The sequence below is a fragment of the Athalia rosae genome, chromosome 2 (genome assembly GCF_917208135.1).
Source record: "Athalia rosae chromosome 2, iyAthRosa1.1, whole genome shotgun sequence".
NCBI classification, from domain to species: domain Eukaryota; kingdom Metazoa; phylum Arthropoda; class Insecta; order Hymenoptera; family Athaliidae; genus Athalia; species Athalia rosae.
This window is the reverse complement of record NC_064027.1, coordinates 29,425,202-29,450,224: the sequence shown is the minus strand read 5'-3', so window position 1 is coordinate 29,450,224 and position 25,023 is coordinate 29,425,202. Positions and strand designations below refer to the sequence as shown.

Below are 25,023 nucleotides of genomic sequence, written 5' to 3'. Positions count from 1 at the left end.
CGGCTGGCCGTCCGTGTCAATTCACCCCTCAACCCTCAACCTTCCCCCCCCCCCCCCTTCACCTCACCCCATTATCCCCGATCCGCAACCCACCCACCGCTTTACTTACAGTCCTCGTGTTTTATCGTATAATACGCGGGTAAGCGCGCTGCCGCTGCGAAAAGGGTTTCCACAAATTATATCCGTCGACGAATTCGAGCAATTAATATTCGGGTTTATCTTTTTTCGGTCGCCGAGTAAACCAGGTTTTTTTTTCAATTCTCGGGTTCCGATTCGAAATCACGTCGGATAATACTCGAATCCGGTCGCCGCGGGGGACCGCGGTGCGGGATCGAAGAGAGGAAAAATAAAATCCCAGATGACGAATCGCTGATGATTATTAACGCCGCAGGGATATTAGTTTTTGCGTGTCGCGTGTACGAGGCGCGTAAATGCGGGGTGTATCATAAACGGTAACCCGAGCTCAATCAGCGTAGAAATTGACCGGTATCGAATACGACACCCTTCTCCGCCTGTATATACCGTCGCTCCGCGGGTGCGATAATTGGATGAATTACCCGAACGGGAAAAAATTCCCCGAGGACGCGGTTACGGTGCCGCTCTACGGCGGACATAAGATCACCCCCGACGAGGTGTAAAAATTAATATCGAAAAAAGACAAAAAACAACAAAAAAAAACAAAAAAAAAAAAAACGCAATGAGAATAAAAATACGATACGCGCGTTAAATCGGGAGGTGAAATGAAATATGGTAGAATTTATTAGGCTCCCCCGATTGCATCGCGATCTGCATTCATCCCCCCCGGGTGAAAACGGGATCGCGATCGGTTACGACCGTACGCGGTTGTTATAATTTGCGCGTCGAGAAACTCGCGGCTCCGCTTTGTGAAGGTACAGCACAATTATATACCTATACTCCGCGTGCTTTGCACGGATTTCTGTTACACGAACGTCGAGGAACGCGTCAATTTGTCGGCCGGTGAGTTTGTTCAACATACTCTTGAGGCGTGTTACGAACCACCTCACAGACAACATTGTGCACACACTTTGACAATGGCGTAATTAGATACATCAGCAGTTTAGCACACCTACTGGAGTTTAACGCGAGCGTAATTTATGCCGACGCTGTCGAGGCTTCCGAAAAGAATCAGGCGCTCGAAATTGCCAATTTTTTCTCTCAACACTCGGGAAGGAGTTTGAAAATTCGACGTTGTCCCAACGAGACGGATGAACAATTATTCGGAGCACGCGGAGCTCTTCTCTTCGAAGAAAAAAAAAGGGGAAAACGGAGAAAAAAAGAAGATCGAGACTTTGTCGGTGCGATCAAAGATGCCGGTCACTCGAACGTCGTTGGACCGATACGTCAGGTCGGCTAACGATCCGTAACGTATGGATCGTTCGCCGCGATCGTTGAGTAATTTGTCGGATTACTCTCATTCGTGTAGAGAAAGTTTCTACCGAGAACAGACGAATTAACGACCATTACGCGTATGAGAGGGATGATAGGATGGAAACCGACGCGCGTCTAATTTCGAGTCGTTCGTCTGAAAAACGAGCCGACGTCGATCCGAAACGTCCTCGTAGCTTCGCAGACGATCAGCTGCGCGCTTCGCAGAGCGGTGAAATGGAGAAAAAAAGCTCAACGAAAAATAGAGTAACGTAAAAGAGAGCGGCACGGAGGAGAATCGGAGACCGAGCGTTGCCTTTGGGAATTCGGAACGTAACCCGCTGTATTTTGGAAACCGAGCGTACCGAGAACCCGTGACCACTCCTAATACAAAGCGGTGCAAAGTTCGTTACCAACTGCGCGTCTAATGACTTACTGCTGCTCGTTCGCCCTGCGACGCGGCCTCGGAAGACAACCCCACTTTGTGCACCGCGTGGTTATAGATCGGGGTTATTTTTGGTGCGCCCAGTTTTCTTGGGTGAAAAACCGACGGACTCCGTTCTCCACCGAGTCAACGCTGAAGTCGACACCTGAAGCTAGAAAGAAGCCTCCGTGACCGCCAGATGTGTTTCTTTGTTTTGATTTTCCGGGGCGATCGGTTGATCGGAAAATGCACAAGGTCGTTGACCTTTCTTTCTTTCTTTCTTTCGGTTCGACGTGGAAGAAGTTGAAAATTTAGAATCCCATCGGTTTTTTCGACTTTTGCCGACCGTCCGCGTTGCGTCGATTTGGTTTCGATTGAAAATTGGGGATCTAAAATTTGCTAAGGAGATGTGAAGTCGTCGAAAAACACAGAGAGACGTGGTAATACTAGTTATTACATGACAACGTATGTAATTATATATATTATATAATATATACAAGCGTAATTTGGCCTTTATTTTACATGAGAATACTCGATAAGTAACTAGTCTTACCTGTAACCTATTACCTATATCTATGTCCCTACTCGTATATGCATAGTCCGTAGAATTGAAACGATAATCGTTCGTATGGTTATTTCGTTCACCACACATAATATCTATAAAAAATCACCACCTCGCTCTTCATATGTATCATCGACCTTTTTCGTCACGTTACAACGAAACTTACACCGCACAGTCTGCCGAATCTAATATTTATACACTTCGTAACCTTCGAGCGGCCGGAAGTCTTACAGCGAACGTTCGAAACGGCGTTGATAAATTGAACGAAAATCTTGAATCCGTTGTTCCGAATTTGAGAAAAGAAAAAATCAAAAAAATCAAAAAAATCGACATCGTAGTCGAATTCGTCGGAACCGAGACGACAAATTGTTACGGTCTTTTCTCCACCCCCGGCCCTCCGAAGGTTACACCCTAATTCCCTTTGATTTTCGAACTTACGAGGAGGTCGTTGAGTTGCTACGCGTGCGGATGCGTGTGGGAATGTGAGTGGGAGAGTGTATTGGGCGTCGGCGAAGTCAGATGATGTCCGAAGAAGGTGGGTCCTGTAGTCGCGTAGGGCGTCGGGTGGTGATAATAACCGGGCGGAGGTGGGTGGTGAGGATGCGTGTGGGCCGGGAAGAATAACGTTGGCGCGTAAGGTGAACTGTGGGGGTGCGGATGGGGAGGTGTGGTGGGTACGGTGGGACTGTTGACGTCGAGTCCCGGATTCTGTTTCTTCCATTTGGTGCGTCGATTTTGGAACCATATTTTCACCTGAGTCTCCGTGAGCGTCAGGGATAACGCGAGATTCAAACGTTCGCACACCGAGAGGTATCTCGTCGTTTTGAACTTGTTCTCCAACGCCACCAGCTGTTCGTAGGTGAACGCGGTTCTGGCGCGTCGCGGTTTACCGCCAGCCGAACCACCCTGATTCTGGGAGGACGACGACGACGAAGACGACTTCTTCTTACATCCGCCGGGGTTACCCGATCCGCCGACGTCCCCGTGCTCCTGCATCTCGACGTCCTCGTCCTCCTCGTCGTCCAGTTCCTCCGCATCTCCGACACCCTCGTCCTCCTGACCGCTGCCGCAAGCGTACTCTCCCCTCGAATCGCCGTCTGGAAAAAGAAAACGCGATTCTGAATAGGATTTTCGCGTTATCGCGCAACGTGCGAATTAATATAATCTAGCCCCCGCGTCGACGTAACCGCGCGATTCGCGCGAACGTCGCGGATACACGCGCGACGAATTGTTCGGGTTGCGTGTAAAAAGCCCGTTAAACGTGTGTACGTGGCTTCGGTTTTTGCGGGTCAATGATACGGAGGCGATATGGGCTAGATTGGAGATTCAATCAGTGCGCAGATGTCCCTGGGACAGATATTCCCTGGCCGCCTCTCAACGCTACGCGCGGGAACGCTCGAGGGAAGGAAGGAAAAGAGGAGTCGGGGATCCGCGGCGGCGAGGAGAGGCGAGGAGAGGAGAGGGTCTTTATCCGAATTGGCATGGTCCACGGGGTCCGCAAGCGACAGTGACAGGGAGACCAGGGGAGGGACGAGAGGGGCAAGGGTTCCACCCGAGTAATGGGATTTGTATCTCGTTATCGCGCAATCATTCTTCCTACTTGGGACCGTGAAATATATACAAACCTACACACGTACACCTATCGCAGGGTCTATTATACGTCGTGTTTAACTGTAATGGTCGTATAATAGTCCCCTGCACACCTCTCTCTCTCTCTCTCTCTCCCATTCGCCTTTTTCTTATATATACCTACAATTACCACTCTCAATTATAACGAATCTTTTGCAATTACGCGCTGCCAAATAAAACCCATATTTCTGCCAGACTTCTTCCTCCTTTTTAACCGGGTGGGACGATTTTCAATCTCTTGGTGAAACGATTTCGGATCAAAACGTACCGGACGCGAGTTCGTCTTCGAAAAGTCTCCCCCGGTACATGTGTTTCTTGTGTAGTAAAATAATTGATTAACTGGTTCGAAATTGGAAATTCATAGACAAAGAGGTGGCGGCGGCGGCGGCGGTTATCGTCGTCGTAGTTGTCGAATTACTAGAATTAAGGAATAAGGTGGGGGTTGGGGGGAGAGAACGAGGGTCTGGGTATAACCGGGCGCAAGTGAAACGTAGGGAAGAAGGAAAGGAAAGGAGGAGCGGGGAGGGGTGGGGAGGGGAGGGGAGGGGATCGGCCGGCGAGGGGGGCGTCGAGGGGTCGGAGGGAGAGAAAAGCCACGCCGAGGGTGAGAGAGTCATTGTGATGCAGAGGAGCCAATTTTCTGCGCGGCTTGACGCGATACGGATGCGATTATCATAACAACTAACAATATTATTCCAGCGTTCGCGTGCTGCTGCTGATGCCGATGCCGATCCTGACGCTGATGGCACGATGATGCGGATGTTGGTGTTGCGCTACGCGGAAAGAGGATTGCTTTTCGCTTCTCTCTCTCTCTCTCTCTCTCTCTCTCTCTCTCTCAAGTTGATTTACTTTTAATACGAGCGTTAACGCGGGGGGTAATTCGTTTAGAAGTGGCTAAATATATAGCACATCTACGTATGGATCGGAAATACCAGAGTTAATGTTCTTTCCACGGAGTTGAATGAGATGGATCGGATTTATTTAGAAAATATCTGTCGCACCGTATCTTACAGATTCCATGTATCCATCCTAATTGTTATTGCGAAAACGCGAATTAGAGGTGAGAAAAATATGGAAAATTGAATCCAGTCTCAATAACTGGACGTCAAAGGGGAGGTGCCAAAAGTGGGCGGGGCGAGAAAATGTAAAAATCGAGGAGGAGGAGGGGGTGGATGAAAAAGGAGACTTGGAAAATGAAAATTAGTGATAATTTTGGAAAGTAGCTGAGATTTTTCGCACACACACGTACGCGTAAAGCGTCGCACACACCGAGGATATATGTGAATGGTACATCGCGCATGTAGTACATAATACAGCTTGGGGGAGATCTAATTCCTGGAGCATTTCGTTCGTCGGCAGCGTTTCCATTTATATAGGATGTTGGGGCTGGGGGTGGGGGTGGGGGTGGGCGACCCGCGACGACACAGCAATAGTAGTAGAGCACTGTGTGTGGTTAACACAGATTAGCGAAACGATTCGTCAGCCGCTGACAGGTCATCCCACTGCATCAGGTGGTGGTCGACAGCTACTGTTTATTTTCCAATCCTTCATTCTCCTCCTCAGTCCTCATTATTATACTAATAAAGTTATTGTTATTGCATCACGTCCGCGACTGCGACGCCGAACGAGATTTATTCGTTCCATATTGTACCGCACGCGATGTTATACGTAGACGCGGGTGGTTGTAGTTAGTTTGCAGAAAATTTTTTACCACCGCGGGTGTGGTGAAAATTTTTCGAAATTTTCATTTCGAGAACATCAGAATACGTGATTCACATTTGGAATAAATAGCGACTCGAAAGGGAAATGGAAAAAGAACGAGCGAAATAACATCCCTTAGAGTTTCAAAGGGTTAAAAACCCTCGATATACGGGTGCAATTACGAATAATTGATTGGGGGTTCAAAAACCGATGAAGGGTTAAATTAATTCCTGGCGATTACAAATATATCGTTCGCAGTAGGCGGTTCGCGCATCCAGGGTGGTTAATACGTACGCATCGACTCCCTATAATTCGTGTAAATCCGCGAGATAATTGAGAGGGTGATATCCGTATCCAGCGAAAGAGAGAAAAGAGGAAATAACGAGAATCGAAAAAAAAATCAAAAACAAAACAAAACGCTCGCATCATCCCGCAGAATTCCCGGGTAATTATAACCAGACCAGAAATTTACTATATTCTTATTGCACCGCGCGCGCGACGGTCTGCACCGAGGTACAAAAATAACGTATTCTATAAATACACGTATTTTCTCGTAATTGAAAATGAAGAAAAAAAAAAAAAAAACAAACAAATCAAACAAACCAAAGAAAGGGACGTGAGAAATGATACCTTCGTGTATGCTGCTCCCGCGCCTGTTCCTGTTGTGTCCGATGCTGTGCAGGTGTAATCGTCCACCGGTAAATTTATTGGGGTCCAATATATTTTCAACGGAAAATGCTAGCCCCCTTTTGTGCTGTTGTCCGGAATTCGTCGTACAGTTGGAGGTGGTCGTCGTCGCCGGCGGTGTGGGCGTAGTCGCGGTAGAGGATGTACCCGTGGCGGTACAGTAGCCGAGGTATCTGGAAGCTCCGGTTCCTCCGTTCGAATTGTTACCCTGATGCTGTTGGAGGCAGGCGGACAACGCGTGCAGGTGAATCGAAGAATCGGTCGAAGGTGTCGCCGTCAACCTGCTCCCGAAGGTCAATACGGGGCTGCAGGCCAGTCCGACAGAGGGATGGAATTCCGGTTCCCTCGAAGAGTGCGTCAAATCAACGGGACTCGGACTGCCGAGGTCCGCAGGTGAGTGACAAACGTCAACCTCGACCTCCTCGTCGTCTTCGTCGTGCTCCTCTCCATCCCCTTCATCGCCATCTTCTTCGTCCATCTCGACGTTGACCCTGCTCGTTTCGTCCGCGTCGTCGCCGCGGCGAACTATTTTCCCCTGGACATCCTGGTCAGCGATCAGCTGATCCGCTGATCCGCCGTTGCTTTCGATTAATTCTCTCCTGACATTTTGGACGTCCGTCGGTTGCACGTCAACGGCTATACCTACGGGAGATCGACCGACGGACGACGATGACGAGGACGTGCCGTAAATGAAATGGTTGTTGTTCGCGTGTACGTGCAGGACGACGGGATTGTGTTGATTTCTGCTGAGGGACGAGGAATTCGAAGAGTTTGGGGACACTCTGTCCCTGTGAATGAAACTGCTGCAAGGTGTTCCGGTGAGAATCAGGGATCCCGACGGATGCGGTCTGTGAATCGATCGCTTTTCAGTCTTCATCGGTTCTCTGCTGATCTCGGATGGATCGTACAAGGATGAACCGGAAATCGATCCGGAGCAATTGTTGTCCGCGTTGCGCTCCTCTTCGTCGACGTTCGAGTCTTCGGTGGTGAAATTTTTGTCGGATATTATCCTCGCCGCTGTCGCATCGACTAGTTTCTTCAATTCCGATGAATTTGACTCGGCAGTGCAGTCCCGATGCTCCGACGCAAGAGGCATAATCGTTAAAAACCTCTTCGTCTTTTTACCCAACAGGTTATCGTTCGATGACCACTTCACTCGTGTCACACGGATTTTCAAACGTTCGATACCTTCTGACTGTCGTTTGTCGCACCTGCGTCGAGAAAAAAATTATCGTCGACACCGATGCTCACTGAATTATTATACATGTCACCGATGATCATCACACCTCACAAAACACACGAGAAACAAAACGAAACGAAAATACACAAAAACGAATCACTCGAACGAAAGTTTCCCACACGGACTTCGACGCGTCGCAAAGTCATCGTAAAGACGATACGCACTTCAATTTTATTTTTCCTCATTCACAATGTTCCGTTCTGTTTTTGTTTTTGTTTTTTTTTTCAATCGAGTTAATATTTTCGATTCGATTTGGGTATTCTTCTGGTCTTTTTGTTTTGAAAGAGTAACGCGTCGTCCGGTGCCTGTGGCGAGAATAAGCGAGGAGTATTCGGTTTATCTCGCGTAGTGTCGGTGGCGCACAGTCAAAGCCCTTCTTCTTCTTCTCTCGGTGGCACGAGCTGCGGCCTGGTGTGGTTAAATAGGATGTATATACCGTATTATTAGGTCTGGAAAGTGGCCTCTGCCTGTGGAGCGCATAGAAATTAGTAACCGCCCCCTCGTGGGCGTGATTACCCGAAGACACGCCCACAGATTTAGCTCGCGACGAATCGGAAACGTTCGCCAGACGAAAGAGCTTTCGACTCGCACCCCGCGCCCCAAATTCCGAGCGCGTATACCTATAATTTCCTACCTCTCGTATCACCCCCGGACCTGAAGTAGGGAGAACACTTGACTCCGAATACCACTCGGTGGGGGCGGAGGGAGGGCAGGCGGATAACAACGTTATAGTACATACACAAAACGCCTCTGTGTGGCTGTATAGCCTCACTTCCCGTGTGGTGGTCGACGGCTCTGTCGCCAGGTAAAGTGGTTTGTCTTTGATTTAGCCATCCCCTTCCATCTCCGTCCCTCACCGCCCCTCCCCGCGTTACCGAGGCTGCGGTGTATATCCAATAAAACACATAGAAACCTTATTTTCGTATATAAACCTCACCTATACGTGCGAACTCCCGGGGGGGCGGGGCCTCCGTTTTCAAGCTTTCCCGGTCTCGGATGGGGGTTGAAGATGATTTTTTTGGACTTTCGTTTTTTCCCGTTCTTTTGCTCACTTTCTTTTCTTTGTTCGAAAGGTGGGCGAGTATGGACGCTGCTGAGAGATACTCTCCAGCTACTCCTCTCCTCGCTAGCCACGGAAGAATATTATACCGGTCGTCCCACCACCGCCAAAGCTCTTTCGCCGCTGCCGCTGCCGCTCTACGAAATCCTTAACTTTAGCTCGGTGTAGTCGTGTTTACTCGACCTTTTAGGTAATTGCCATACCCACACCGGTTTATATAACCTATAAAAGCGGTCGCCACCCCCCCGCCTCCCCTCTACGGTATAAACCGCGTTGAGAGGTGATAACTAAGACTTCTTATTTTATCAGGTAAGATCACAGAGGACAAGTGTAAATCAACTTTGAGATCGTTTAACTGTCGTAATTACGCGTCATCCGGTGTATCGAAAAACTTGGAAATTACTCCTTCTTTTTCACCTTGTCTATAAATATCGTTCTCGATCGGTTTTACGAATAAAGTGACTTCTTCCTACATCCAATGGACATCGCCTCGGACCAAAACTTCGAGGAAACAACTCAGAGCTCGAAGGTCGAAGTTGAGGACACTCGCGACGCGACACTGTTACCAAGATATTCAGATGTTCGCGTCAAGATACACCTCTGCGGATGCGTAATTGCACTTGGCGACCGCTGCAATTAGTGTTCCGCAACAAACTTCGACGGCACAGGGAGATCGTTGTACTCGACGCTGCACCGCCAGCCACGGCATGCGTGCAAATGCAAATGGAAAATCTTAACTCTCGGGGAGAAGAGAAAATTGCGTGACAAGTTTTTGGGGAAAGCATTATCACGAGACCGCGTGAACACGCGGCGCGGAATATGGACGAGATCGCGACAATCCATGGGATTTATTTTGCACTTTCTTCGATCGCGTGCCCCGTATAATAACTCGTGACCGATTTCGTGACGCACTAAACGGTTTCGAATAACACGACGTAGCGCTGACGGTGACGGTGTTTCACGTAGCGTGCCAAAGGAGTGTCGCGAATCGAACCGTGTTACGGCAATTATACCGCAAGTCCTGCACAAGTGACGTAACCGGTACGTCGCGTCGTACGGCACATCGAACGCACGAACGTATATACATATATCCATTACAGGGACGTTGAATTTCCGTTTCGTCAGCCACCGCTTGGAGGAAAAAGGGCTCCAATGAAGCGTTTCTGCAGCGTACAGAATCGGGGGGAGAATAAAGGACCGTGCGATATCGAACGGGGTGGGTGTTTGCAACTGCAAAAGGAGAGTCGACGGGACCCGTGACCGATACGCGCCTTCGCACACCACCGGCGTATACACCCCTAATAACGCGCGGCGGCAACGGAAGAGACGCGGCGGCACCGGCCTCGGAAAAGAAACGTGTATATACGCACCCGCTGCCCGATCGCAAGATATTTGTCACCAAAGTTGCGTTTGTCGCCCCCCCCCCCCCCCCCCCCCCGGTGGGTTACTAAGTTGGTCACCCCAAAATTTTCACGCCTCCCTGACCTCGCAGGGCTCCCCTTTCTACCGTAGGACCTACCGGCTATATACCTACTCTGTATGTCTCGTAATAATTGGCCAATTAAAATTTACATAGGTTTTCACGAGCGATGCGATGAGGAGACATTTACACGCATACAGTACATATGTACACGCACGTATACCACGCGCATCCCTAGGATACATATGTGCAATTATCTGTACATAATGCAGAACGTAGACCGAGCGGAGGGAGGTCAGGATTAATTTTTGGCACCGGAGTGGAATTATTTTTGGCATTTTTCCCCCCCGCGATTCAAATTCGCAGAAAGTCGAAAATTCGCAATCTGACCCGTCGTATCGCCCGCGGGGTTTCCACGTAACTTTCAAACGAGCGTATAGCAAAACCGTTTTCATGCGTGATTACACAAACGACGATCTCTTCACGGCGCGTTTAGGGCGGCGTTTCGAGCCAGAAAATCTGAAAGCTTTCTTTACGCTCCGAAACTCGTTCTGTAATTTACGGCCAGCTGTATCCATAGAACTCCCCACTGCAAGAAGTACATATACGGAAACGGTAACTACTCGACCATTTTATATATGTGTATACTTACAAAAGTCCCACCGTTGACGTCTGTATCTTTCCCCCGTTACGTCATCTCTGCGTATCTCGTGAATCCGTAATAAAAAAAATGATTCGAAAAATTTCCGTCTCGCTGTTCACCGCGCAGTTCGACCACCGAAAACCGGTGGGACGAACGCGAGGACAGGGACGCATCCCGTCCCAAGTTTGCGAGGGTATATATATACGTGTATAATATACGATATACGTAACGTTCCCCAAGGATGCGATTACGTCTAACGATGTATCTGTAATGTGACATTAGGAGTCGAAGCAACGCGCGAACGTCGCCTCGGACCTTCGAGCATCAGGATATCCGTCGACGCGATCGGTTCGCCTCATTATTGTCACGGTAGTGTGCGACACGGTGTCGTCCTGACCTCTCCGTTCACCCCAAGGGATCCACTAACTTCTCCGCCGCTATGCACGTCGTATAGAAATAGTGCCAACTGTCACGGTGCAGTTCCAACGCGGTATCCCGCCAGTTGCTGCTGACTCGGTTTCGTGCGCGTGTAGCGCCGTTTCATTCCCTCCGCTTTTACACGCGTGTGCGTTCGCTCGGATATGTATGTACACGAACGTACGTACGTACGATGTACGCGATCACCCTCATACCTCGTGGATCGTGATCCCGGGCTCCTCCTCCGCGATATTATACGCCCGTCAAAGTCCTTCCTTCACACCGTGCTTTATGGCGCGGCAAATTAAAAGATTCCCTTATACTTCTCTGACTATTATACAACAGATCCCCCGATGCGATTATTACAGTTTCGCCGCTGCTGCACCAGCTACCGTTGAGATAATCATTCGTGAAAGGCCTGTGCGGAGTCAAAAGTGACTTTTATAAGTCGCGTGGTTTCATCGAAAACGTTTAACAAATTTCTTTGTACACGTTTGGAAATCCCCGCTCCCGAATAATCCCTTCGACGTTGCGGCGGCGTCAATCGTGTTGTGGAAATTCGATTATTGCCGGACTCCAGAATCTGTTACCCTTATACAGGCACGCGTTTTCGTCCCTAACAAGTTTTTCAATTCCCGGTAAAACGGAGTGTCACAATCTTGGAACGTCGGTCATTCATCTGTTCTTGGCGCAGATCTTTGAAATCTTGTTCTCCCCCTTTTGTTTTTTTTTTTTCTCTCTTGTTCTTTTTTTTTTTTTGTCGAGTGTTCGGATCGGTGTCGCTACGCACACACGCTTGGGATACGACCGTCGGTTTCGTCGAGCGGGGCTGGTGCCAGTGTCAAGTGTCAAGCGAGCCGCGAGCTCCACGTTATACACGACGAGGATTTGTACCGCGGCGCGATGTTAACGTTCAACAAAATATATATATATATATATAGCGGTAGGCGTGCCCGTTAGGGGTGGGTATAATTTGTCAGGAAATCACCCAATTAGCCTCCCAGTTATGCGGCCCAACAGATTTAACCAATTAGTTAAGCTATGCGAGCCCACAGCTAATACATTCCTAGCACCGAGGAGAAACCGACGCTCTGTACGCAGCTCAATTCAGTTCAGTTCAGTTCAGTTCGCTTCCGTTGCGTTAATTTTCCTACTAATATTAGTAACGTCATAACCTACGCTGTAATGTACATACATACATATTATACGCACACGCGGAACTCGTCTCGTCTCGGTACGTATCACGCGAGAAGGTCGACGGAAATCGCGCGAGCGTTGAAAGAAGATAAGCGACGCGGTGTACGAATTCGTGCTAGCTTGCTTTTTGCTCATTTGTAATCATATTTTTTCAGTTTTTTTTTTTTTCATTTTCATTTTCTAATCTATAAAAGCTGCGGTGAATCTATATATAAGTGCTAACCGGTGTGTGTGTGTGTGTGTGTACGTGCACGTAGACGTACGCGCGTACCTCCTATATGAAAGAGAGAAGCAATTTGTCTCTTTAATGAGATGTCACCCCATCCATATCACTGCTCTTCTCCTCTATCTTATTTTTTTTTTTCCTCTTATTTTTCTATTATAGCACCGGCCGCGACCCGATTGGTTGCTACGTGTCGCCCTACGTTGCACACCGACGACGCCGGTTGCCCCCATCGCATTCACTTCGGCAATTTTGAACGAAAATTTTTGACGATTACGAAAGTATAAATAATTTCGATTTTCTACCATCCGAACGCACTTCGCGTGATTTCTTTTTCATTTTTATTTCTTCATCATCGACGTATTTTTAGGTCTTATTTATATTCAGTTCTTCAGTTTTGAGAAAGAAAGAGATTTCAAGGTGGTCGATATGTAATTAGAAAATTTCGAGAGAGCACAGAAATGAAATGCAGATAATTTATCGATGTGCCGGCGCATCGGGATTTTCTAATTAAAAAATTAAACGCTTCCTCGCCTCTGAGGAATGTTTATTTTTAGACCGAAACTATGTATAGTAAATATGTATAACGAGCATCTACCCACCGTATCCTGACCAAACTTCAAGCACGTTGACAAATGACCGTACAGCAGCTTATAATACGCCCTGTATATAGGTGTGTGTGTGTACATAAGCTAATGACATAGGGTTTACATAAAGACGTGCGAAGAAAGATCCGCCCGAAGCGGATGATATTATACGCTAATTAAGAAATTAATTAACTGATTGATTAATTAATTAGCGTCACATCTCGTCGTCATATATCCACGTCATATCTCACCAATCTACGATAAGGCGGGTGATTTGGATGTAATAAATTATACGAAATCGGCGTTAATTGGTTGTTATATAGGGTAGCAAAAAAAAAAAAAAATTCGCGTCACGTGCTTGTTAATTATCTGTAATCGCGTTTCTTGGAATACTTAATTAGCGCGCAACTTATATTCAAGGAAAAGACAAGGCCTACGCGCAAAGAATTTGTGTACCTTGATAACCCGGTAATTATATTTCAGGTTTTAACTGCGATATAGATAAGACTTTTCTCACCTCGCGGATAATCTGCAGGCGAACTTGCTTCTGTTTTGAGAAATAACATTTGAGATTCGTCGAAAAATGATGATGATAAATTATTCGCTTTTCAAGTGACTGCAGCAACGGTGAAAAATGAGCTGACTTATGGGATTATTTGAGGAAAAAAAAAAATGGAGAAGATGAAGAAGAAGAAGAAGAAAAAAAAAGAAATACCCTCGACGAAAATGAAAACGCAGGCACACGACGCGGGATAAACTTAACGCTGGCAGCTATAAATTTTCGTTAACCGACTAATAATGATGTACGCAACGTTAGTCTTCGACTGGTGAGTGAAAATATTATTTCTACCGTCCAACGATTATATGTGAACAGGTTTTATGAATCGGTTTGACGATTTTTGATTTTACGCAACTGCATGTAACGCATCGTTTATCTCGTCTCGACACAATTTTCCTTCATACCAGCCAAGTGCAGATTCGCATTGACGAACCTCGACGTATCTCGAAATCGTTACGCGTTTGAAATATTTTTTTTCACGTCGCATCGTCACACGCACGCTATATCGAATTTTATTTTCATGCGTCATTATCGTAAAGTACGTCGCTAAAGGTCCGCGTCCCTTTCCAAAATATCCTTGGGGAGAGACTCCGAGGGTCCCAAAGGATGATGATCGCGTACGACGCAATATGCAGCGCTCGGCTATCATCAAGAATTAAACCCTATTATAATTCGAAACGGTTTTTCGTTATTTTCATTCTTTCGAAAAAAGGGAAAGAAAAAATACGAGCCAACGAAAATAGCGTGGAAAATCCAAATGGTACGATATTTTTTTCGAGTTTCCTTTTTCATTTCTAAGCTTAAATATTAAGAAATCCAATCTTTCCGCTCTCCGTTTCCCTCGTCTGTCGAAAATACTCGTCATACCGTAATGAGAATAGACCGAAATCGAGAGAAGGAAATCAACGACGCGTCTAAAAAAACACGAAAGAAGGAGGGAAATAGGAAGAGAAATCGTTGAAAAAAAATCGAAGTCCGGTGTGATTTACGGAGGTAGAGAGGTGCACGTATTCGCGCAATTTTCGCAATTTAATACGTGTAACTAACGTAGGTAGACCGTGGTGCAGCGTGGGTACGAATATACTTACGGGGCGAACGCGGGTATACGGTTCTGTCGGGAGTTCCGCGGAGGCGAAGAGAAGCGAACGAACGACGTTGTCGGCGGTGTGGTAGTGGCGGGTAGGTAGTGGTGGGGTAGCCGTGGGGGGGGGGGGGGGGGAGTGGGCGATGGGGGTGGTTCGTTCGCTGAATGCGGTTTAATATTAATGGGAGCTGATGATAAGCAGCGCAAACAAGCGTCAAGTCTCCAGGGAGAGATCTGCCTTCTGTTCCCAGTGTGCGCTGCGGGATCGATGTTGGTATGTGTGTACACAGGTTGTACATAACTACATCTACATCCAGTCGACTCGGTGTATATAACGTTCCGAGTACATAACTGGTACACCTATATAAACCAGCTCGACGTGCGGTAAACGGGGGTGGTCGCGATCCGCAAAAATGTATCACGTAAAAACTTGGTGTTTTCGAGTCGCGGGGGGGGGGGGGGGGGGGGGGGGGGCGTATAATATTTCTTTTTCGTCTGTTTTCGTTTTTCGACTCTCTGAAAATGACGCGACGTTTAGTTTGTTGTTGTTTTTTTTTCTGATCCTCGCGAGAGTCGATTTCGATGAATTTTTCAAGAAATTCGAATTTTCGAAAAGTTGTCGAGATTTTCGCGAGAAAAATTTCAAAAAAAAAATAACGAAATAGAAGCGTAAAAAAAGGGAAGTGGGTAAATACGTCGCGTACCGATATCTAACGCAACTTAACGAAAACCCGAGTAATATGCGGAGTGGCGAGGAGAGTCTTTCGGCCCGCGGGGACCGTCCGCGTGATCGCGGAGCGTAGGGAACTCGCGTACATGCGGGGATAACGGTAAAACCGGGAACGGTCGGGAACCGGGAACAGTTTGCATTGCGGGGAAGGGAAAAACGGCGGCAACGCAGAGAGACGCGGTTAGTGGATGTATTATAGCCACCCCTCTTTACGACGCGTACGCATATATACGAGGTGTGTATACGCCGACGTTCTCGCAGCCTCACCCCCCCCCCCCCCCCACCACCCCCCTTGCGTGTTTACTCGCCAAATTAGAAAACGATCGACACACACTAACTGCTGCTGCCGTTGCTGCCCGTTGGGATAGATTTGGAAAGGGGATAAGAGAAACGACGATTTATCCCCGTCGTTCAGCGATCGCCCGTATTCCTTTTCTATGTATGTATGTGTAATCATTCGCCGGGTTTCTTCCACTTCGACTTCCATTTTCGAAACCCCCTTTGAATCCCCGGCGATCGTTTCGCGATTCGCATCTCTGACGCGTCGTACGCTCGAATCGACGATTACGTCGTTGAGTCGCGTTGCGATCGAACCGCGGAGACGAATCGGATTGGCTCGTTTCGCCGTGGACCGATTCCGCTGTAGGTACGCCGGCAACTTTGCGTACGCGTCCCAGTCGATTGCAAAACGCGACGCCATTGCCGCTCTCGTTTCTTTGTGTTACCTGCAGGTGTATCGTGTCGTTGCGGATATTCAAAGGAGATGAAAATAAATTGTCGCAACGATAAAGATTACACAGTCGTTAGCGACTGGAAAGTTTCTCTCTGCATTGCTCGTATCCAACGCTGCTTTTCATACCCCCATATATACAACGTTATCCAATCGTGTACACATAGCCCCCGGTTATACTCGACGCTCCCCTCTTATTATTACTTAAGTAATTCGTTCATTAATTCAACTGACATAACGAGCGACTCCCCTCCGCGTCCTTACCCTACCTTTTTCTCTCGAGCTTTCTTCTCGCAGCTCATTCCAACCCCCTGAGTAGAAGTAACTCCGACGAGGTGAAATTCGAAATACGATTTTAAACCAACCTCCGATGATATCGAACGCGCCGTCTGACCCGATCTAAGAAGTATTAAATATTCTGGGTCGGAATCCAACCCTAGCTCGGATATGCGATTCGGAGTCTATCTTCGCCGAATGGGTGTAATTTAACCTGAGCTAAAATTGTCGCACGTAATTAACTCGTCCGACCCCTGACGTATAGGCATAGCCTCGTCCGGCTGACCCGGTTCCAAAATTTTGGAGTTACTTATTTTTCGACCGCGGGAACTGTCGTATCATTTTTCATGACGGCGTGCATACGTATCTCGTAATACGCGGTTCGTTCGTATAATTCGGTTTGGTTTGTTTCCGACCGCGTATACACACGCTATGGAGAGTAAGTTTGTTTGTTTTTTCTGTTTGTTTTTTCCCGTTTTTTTTCTCTCTACACTCTTTCTTCCTTCCTTTTGTTTTTGCCTTTTATTATTTAAACCCGCACCACCGCCACCGCCACCGCCACACCCGCACCCTTCCACGCTCGCGTTTTATGTATGATATGTAAGCGAAAAAGGGAGGAGAGAGAGAGAGAGAGAGAGCGTAGGAGGGCGGAGCGACGAGGAATGGAGCTCATATCGTATTAATAGGCAATCTGGGCAGCCGAGGGGTGTCATAAACTCGAACCCCTAATACTCGGCTAAACTACCTCGGTTAAATAATAGAACTCGACTGGCTCTCTCTCTTTCTCCGTTTCCACGTCCTGCGATCGCTCGCCGCTACACGTTCGCCTTTTGCCGTTGCGAATTATTATTGACGAGCTGTGTTATACGCGGCATCGCGAAATCTACGAGTGTACGGCGTAATCTCTACGCGTTGTACCGCCGCCACCGGTCGAATTATTTTCCTCGACACCTTTGTCCGAGAGCTACAAGGGTGTAACCCGCAAAAGTGTCTTTCGACGCCACTCTCCGTACATATCTTGCAAAAAAAAAAAAAAAGAAAAAAAAAACAAAGAGTCAACGAACGAGGGAACATTATATCACATCTCGTTGATTACGATCGTCATCAGAATTTTATTACCACTCCCACGGTTTGATAATTTCCATTTCGTTTTTTTTTTTTTTTTTTACTCCCGCTAATGGGATACGTACCCTCTTCACTTGCTTGCGCACATGTCCCGGTGCACACAAACTCCTCGTATACCACATGCCGCCTAAAGACCGGCCGCGGATTTTATCGTTGGTTTAATTCGAGTCAAGTTTCGAGTGTAAACCAAAGCGAGCCCTCTATCAACCGCGTAGCCCCAAATTGGGTAAACAAGGTGTACGCCCGTATCCCGTACGGGGTATAAGTAAAAGCACGGGAGAACCGCTATCGGAACTAAACGTGAAGAAAATACGAGCCCCGTGCGGAAGGGTCGCTCTTCGCGGGGGGGGGGGGAGCAGAAGGATTCCGTTTTCGTTCTCTTTTTTTTCGTCCTTTTTTTTCTACCCCTCGACGACACGTGTTTGGGATATATCCCGCGTATACCTCCCCGTATACCTATAGAGCGACTGCGGGGTGGGGGGTGGGGAGGAGGAAGAGTCGAGGCGAAACTCTTTCGGGCGCTCGCCATTCATTTTGGCGGAGGATATACGGATTCGACGCGGTTGGGGGTCGGTTATCGAGACGGACATTTAGACGGTGGTACAAAGATTATACCAGCTAAACTCGCGATTAGAGGGTGAAATTGATTAGCCGATGGCCAATGACCATCAATACCATCGACGACCGGGCGATCGCCCGCTCCGACTTTTTTTTCTTCTCCTTCTTCTCCTTCTTCTTCTCATTATTCTTCTTCTTCTTCTTCTTCTTATCTTCGACACACCGCGCCCGCAATGCAGCATCGCCGGTTCGTCCGATTCTCACAGTGCAGCGCAGATCTTGGGAAAGAATTAAAACCCATCCGAAACTAGAAAAATAAAGGAGGAATGAGAAGGACGAAAAAATGGAAACTAACGACGTGGCTTATAGGATACCTGATTAATTCCACTATTTCGCTCCAACGTTAAATTTCCTGGGTTTTGTTTTTTCATTCGGTCGTTGGTTGGTTTTTCAAATTGTTTTCTGCAGGCTGCGGAGAAGAGGGCAATAAAATATGGCGGCGTTGACGCTCGGAGGAGCGTTTCCGTATATTTGTATCCGTTTCGAGATTACGTTTACCGTTTTTTAGAGCTCGATGGTGCAAATTGCGGAATTCACACACTCGAGGAAGTACTAAATTCCCACCAAGTTATACCTTCCACGGTAGAGTCTATTTTTTCCCTCCGTTCCTGTGTCCCCTCGACAAACGAGAAAGTAAAAAACTGTACGATTCATAACGAATTCAAACCCACGGCAAACGGAAGAAATTTTTATTTATACACATTTTCTTTTCTCATTTCTTCTATTCCTTTTTCACAAACACCCGCCGTACTCTTCCACCATTTTTTTTTTTTTTTTTGTTTCCGGACGCTGATAATTTTTTTTTCAAGTAAACTCTTCTCGCGCGATTATAGAGTTTTTTTTTTTTTTTACAAATATATTTGTAAGTAATTCAGACAGACGAATGGGGAAAGGGAAAAAAATTCACGAAGGATAACGTAATGAAATCAACGCTGTATTACCGAAAGGCTGCCGCAAATGGTGATCCAGGACAGAGAACAAAGAATGAAAGGGACCTCTTCTTCGTCCAACTTACCGCATAGTGTACGATACATATAGGTATATCTATACGGGTGTACGAATCGTTTAGATGTTTTTTTTTTTTTTTTTTCTCATACCTGACGGAGAGAGGGTCTTTGAACGGCTGGAGAATGAGGTGTGCTTCTGGGCGCGCTGGAATTCAATTTAATGTTACAATGAACGCCAATTAGTACAATTTTTATTGTGAATTAGTAGAACTACATGAAAGCTAGAATGTTCACTCCGGCATTTCAATACCCGATAAAAATTGATCACTTTGCAATTAACGCAAGTCATTCGCACCGCGTACAACAAGGAACAACCACATCCCCTCCGACGTTTTAGCTTTTCGACTGGACGCTCTCCACGGTGTTTTTTTTCCCCATGTTTTTTATCGTGCTTTTTTTTTTTTACCACTTCATCGATCGACCCTCTTCTTCTTATTTTCTCAGACACGTTTTTGTTGTCTTAGGATTCGGTCAGCTTCTCAACAGAAATGTAATAATAATGGGGGAAAAATAACAAAGAGCCGATAATTAGCTGGCGTCAAAGATCGACCCACGTGATATTCGTGGATTCCATTTATTTATTTGTTTATTTATTTATTTATTTATTTTTACGAACGAACGTTTTCGACCCCCGGCGCTGCAGCTGCAGTCACCAGAATCTAAGTATAGAGAATTGCGGAAGTTGATTACCTCTAAATCGTCTGTCTTAAAAGTCCGACAAATTAAGATACATATTCTCCATCTTCTGCCGCGGTACTGTATCGTAAAAAAAATCAAATAGTTTTATCTCTACTTTCTTCTCGAATAATTCTTGTTCTACGAGCTATAACTGTAACTGTAGCGATGTTCGGAAATAATTGTTTGAGGCGGGACGTGAATGAAAGGTATTTTATTTATACGCGTGTACACACGTATCCACCTATATATATATATATATACGTACCTAGAGATACCGGACGAAAGTATATAGTCGTGAAATGCATCTAATACGAAGAATAACGGGAGAGGCATGCATGGAAGGAAATCATAAACTCCTCGACACCTCCGTTCTCCTGGACAAACAAGAAGCTAGAGCTCTGCGGACGACTGAGACGCGTTTTCAGACTAAACGAGAGGAAACCTTAATAATATACTGTGAGAGGGAGAAGAAGAAGAAGAAGAAGAGGTCAAAGAAGACGCGTCCATTAATTCACCACGGGTAGTACGGTGGCAGCTTTTCAAGTACCTAAATAATAATTCTCACTTAACTAACTTAGCTAACTAACTACTAGTTCGGCTAATAATACAAACTATACGCCGCTATCTGGCGAGGAAGATGGAAAAGTGAGGGGGCGTTGTTTCAGGTTTGAGCCACGAGGACGCTCGTCGGAGGGTGAAGGAGAGCAAGGGAGACGAAGAATCGAGGAGGAAAGGGAAGTTTAAATGGAATGAGAGCGCTTTCGGGGCACTGCGAGCTAATTCTCGTACCGCTTCGAATACACGAAAAGGGAAAGAAGAAAAATAAAGATCACGAGGAAGAGGGGGAGGAGGGGGGGAGGGGGGGAGGGGGAGGAGGCCTGAAGTCAATTTGTCGGGGAATGCGTGCGGTAGCAACACGTGCGCGCCACTCTGAAGCATCAAGAGCACAACTCTCTTAATTTTCATTCTCTTATAATACCCTATAGGTATATCGTACCTATACACCCTCCTCTCTTTCATCAGAGGGACGATAAACGAAAAACGAAACCAGACCGAGAAGCTGACGGACTGCTCTTTTCAACTTTTCGAACCAACTTGTACGTATAATAAAAATGACGATTGGGAAAACATTCTCATCCGCACGTTCTTCAACGCGTCAATTCTAATTCCGTTTCTTTCCCTTAAGTTTTTTTGTTGTTTTTTTTTTCATTTCGTCTCATTCGTCTCCTTCGCATTTCCAACGCGATCTCGAGACTTCGTTCGTACAACGTGAAAGTGACTGGCGAATCGCTAGTTCCTAATTGACGTCCCATGAAAATCGATTAATCCGAACAAAAATACAAAAATCCCTCGAACCGCAAAAAACTATTTACAGATATAATAGAACAGGAAAATCGACACGTTCGTATTTCAATCGTAAGAATCTCTGTTACTTTAGGCAGCTAATACACGACACAAAAATTTATAGAACTCACAAGATCGAATAAATCACTTATAAATGATAATCCCAAGAGAGTATTACGATCTCCGCATCTAATGTTTGCCAACAGGGGATGATCTTTTGAAAAAAGAAAAGTAGGTGAGCCGCGTCGTCGCCCGCCTGTGATCCGCACGCGGCAAAGTAGTACATAAAATCTATGTATCGCATCCCGCGTGTACACATGGATGTACGCATCTATAATAGATGGAGAAAGTATGTACATCCCGCACGCGGTGGATCCTTCGTCCTTTTCGTTCTCCTCCTCGATAAAGAATTTCTCTTCACCTCGTACGAAATCGAGGCTACGTTCCATGGCTACGTATATTCGTAATCAGCACGATGATAACGTGTGTCACACGGAGTCGCGCTGTGTACGGTACGAACGTATAGCCCATACATGTATGTATATGTAAACGCGTTGTATATATTCGCGTGTTATACTATAGATGGTATTAGTAGGTATTAGGTGTTGGCCTGGGAACAAGTGCACATGCTATGATCCCGGCCCATCCCTTCGAGTTCGGATAATTCTTTAAGTGCTTCCTCCCCCACCCTATTTTACGCCCTGGAACATTCTCTGCCAACCAACCAACCAACGACCTCCTCCTCAACACCTGCGACAACCCACCCGCAAGAAAATCGAAAAAATATATTCTCCCATTCTACCGAGTTGTACGTCTATTTTTATCTATATATATATATTGTATAAATTGTTAACACGAGTACGTCGTAGCGTGACGTGATATTTTTTTTTTCCACACAAGGTACGATAACCGACGTACGATTTTGAAAAATTGAAGTTTTGTTCGCTCCTCTCGAAATCTTTGTGGAAAAGAAATTCGGATGAAATTTGAACGCGACGTTTATAGGTTGAGGATAGATGGGGGAGATGTGTTAGTTCCTATGTTTTTGCTCCACCTTTTTTCGATATTTCTTTTTCTCTTTTCCCGAGCAATTTGTTCGCGCTAAAGTATATCGAGAGGGGAGATAAAGAGAGGAAGCTATACAGAAAGTGTAGAAATATTGGCTGGTTGGTTTGTTCTGTCTCCATCCGTGCTATAACTTAACGCCTGTGTCCGTCGTCTGTTTCGATATATATGAGCGTACGGCAGAAGAAGTAGGAGAAGATGGAGACGAAAAGAAGAAGATGCCCTAGAGGGCCACCCACAGCCTCCGCACTTCAGCTGAACGAGCATCTGGAGGAAATTAGCTGCTAGCTACTAAACCATATACCAAAACTACTAAGTGAGGAAGAAGCGAAAAATGAGGGCAAAAAATGAATAAAAGAAATTAAAAATAAAAAGGAAAAAAAAAAACGGATCGGGGAAACTTTCTTCTTCTTTTCTCTTTGATCGCCCGTGGCCTTGTTTGCAGCCATCGGGGTATATATAGACCTCCTGTACTTGGGTTATACGGTATGTAATACTTTATCCACGTAACTACGATGAAATTACCACGCCAAAATAAATTTGCATTCCAACTACGCAGCCCTTGATTTCGAAAAATAATTCGACTTCGCTGGACGCGAGTTTTTTCCGTTAAATAAATTTTTATCAATCAAGTGTAATAGGTCACGTGTAATAGGGTGTATCTACGTTCTGTCTTTTCTCATTTCATTTGATTTATTTTAAGAAAATTTCACCCCAACTGGACGGAAAGACGCGAAAACGAAAAATATGAAAAAAAAAAAAAAAAAACAAAAAAGAAATGAGTTTAATAAGACTCGAATGGAAGTGAGAAAAAAATGCTCGCTGAAGAATCGGGGGATCTGCCAAAATTAGCAAAGTTTCCCCTTCGAGCACCCTTTTTTTGCGTTCCCTCAATTTTGTCCTCCTCATATATTCCGTATGAAATTATGCGTTCGATCGTTCGTCCCTAAGATGAAAAAAAAAAAGAAATTGAAGCGAGTGGGATTATCGAAACGCAAAAAATTTGCAGTTCTGGGTTTTCTATCTTTCATTGATATATCATTGATATGCGTACACCGTACGAGATTTGTCATACGCCGATGAGTATAAAATCAAAGAGATATATAATAACTACGAGCAATTCGTATAATTAAACCGTATTTTGTGTAAATATATATATACCTATCATTAGATATGTATAAGTTAATTAGTGCGGAGAGTTTATATGTTGAAACGTGTAAAGCGTATAATTATTGCAATTATAATACTGTGCGTACAGTGTGTGTATTGTGTACATTTTACATGGGACACTCGGTATAAGGTATCGCACGGGGACGCATTAATCATTCTTGTAGAATCCTTACTACTGCGCGGTACAAGAGGAGGTGCGCCCTCTAAATTGTACGTACGTACGTACACCTCGGCAGGATAGCGGCACAGGTAATTACAAGTAATTTTGGAGAACACACGTCCTTAATTGCCACGCAGCTCATGTACAATACGCAGGTATCCTATACGTACGTACGTACGTAACGTCCTGCCGTTTACATAAATTAGATTTTACCCAAAATGTGAGAATTGTTATTTGTTTCTTTTCTGCTTCACGTAACGAGTGCGATCAACGAGGTTTCGTAGTTCGAATATAATTTTCGTAAAATGTCGCAAAATGAAGCAAGAGCCATCGCTTTTATTGATTGGGAGAGAAAAGATTGAAGCTTTCGAAATTCATTTGTCACGTGAAAATATGGTCGTACTTACATTCGGCTGATCCGTATATATGATGTTTGTTTATTTTTTGGAAACGTGTATTCCGGTATCGTTTTCGAACCGTTTTGTAAATATTGACGATGTATTTCTCCATGTATATTTATATAAGTTTGCTGAAATCATCAATGCGTACTCTATACGTTACAGAAGCGATGCAAGCTTTTCGAATATTTACAGAGATTGATATTCCGAATTTTACTTTTTCCATTTAGGTTTACGTATATATATATACATATATATATACATATGTACAGTTGTGTGTTGTACATGAGCATGTACATAAATGTATGTAAATAACTCTCTGCGGGGATTCCGACGGTAGCAGTCAACCGAAAATCCATCCGTCTGTCCATCCATCCATTCGCTGGCTAATTCGTCAATTCGTTAATCATCAGCGCGCGCGCGGGCGCAGAGAATTATTCGAAGCGGTAATAGCAGGCGCGCGGCGACCACATTTTACACCGTTAAATATGTATATAAACGTTGGTGTTAGGTAGGAGCGACGATAACGATTACCACAAAATGAGATTTTAATTTCAACTTTTCACATTAAAACACCCTTTCGCTCCTTCTTCTTCTTCTTCTTCTTCTTTTTCTTTTTCTTTTTCTTCTTCATCTCATTTTACTCCTCGTATTTCCACTTTCATCCGATTGTATGTATAGTTATAAAGCTGGTTATAATGAAACGCGCCGCTCTAGAAAAACGAGGTGAGTTTTAACCCTTTGAAGCTACTTGAATTATATTCGGTATAATCTAAGGGCGCCGAAACGAACGACTCGCCAGAGCTCACATTTACATATTATGATACTTGTAATTTTTTTTCCATTCTCAAGTTTCTCGTGAAAATTTCCTCAACAATTTTTTCGTCATCCTTATGAACGCGT

General features: G+C 45.6%; 1 protein-coding gene and 1 long non-coding RNA gene across 4 annotated transcripts in view; one reads left to right on the top strand and one right to left on the bottom strand.

Annotated features, from left to right (window-relative positions):
• LOC112695036 overlaps positions 1–22,760 on the top strand; it is a 63,841-nt gene extending 41,081 nt beyond the window's left edge. For 2 of the 3 annotated variants that reach the window (XR_007276833.1, XR_007276834.1), the window contains 2 exons: positions 13,790–14,003; positions 20,649–22,760. This is a non-coding gene — a long non-coding RNA (uncharacterized LOC112695036). Of the gene's footprint in view, positions 1–13,789; positions 14,004–20,252; positions 20,527–20,648 lie in introns of all 3 variants that reach the window. The other variant, XR_007276835.1, reaches the window with a different exon arrangement.
• LOC125499830 (homeobox protein slou) lies at positions 1,131–8,974 on the bottom strand. The gene is made up of 2 exons (XM_048649549.1): positions 6,333–8,974; positions 1,131–3,469 (listed from the first exon to the last, which is right to left on the bottom strand). The coding sequence occupies exons 1-2, from the start codon at positions 7,483–7,485 to the stop codon at positions 2,829–2,831; spliced, it is 1,794 nt and encodes a 597-aa protein (XP_048505506.1). The 5' UTR covers positions 7,486–8,974; the 3' UTR covers positions 1,131–2,828.
• Positions 22,761–25,023: the final 2,263 nt, after the last annotated feature.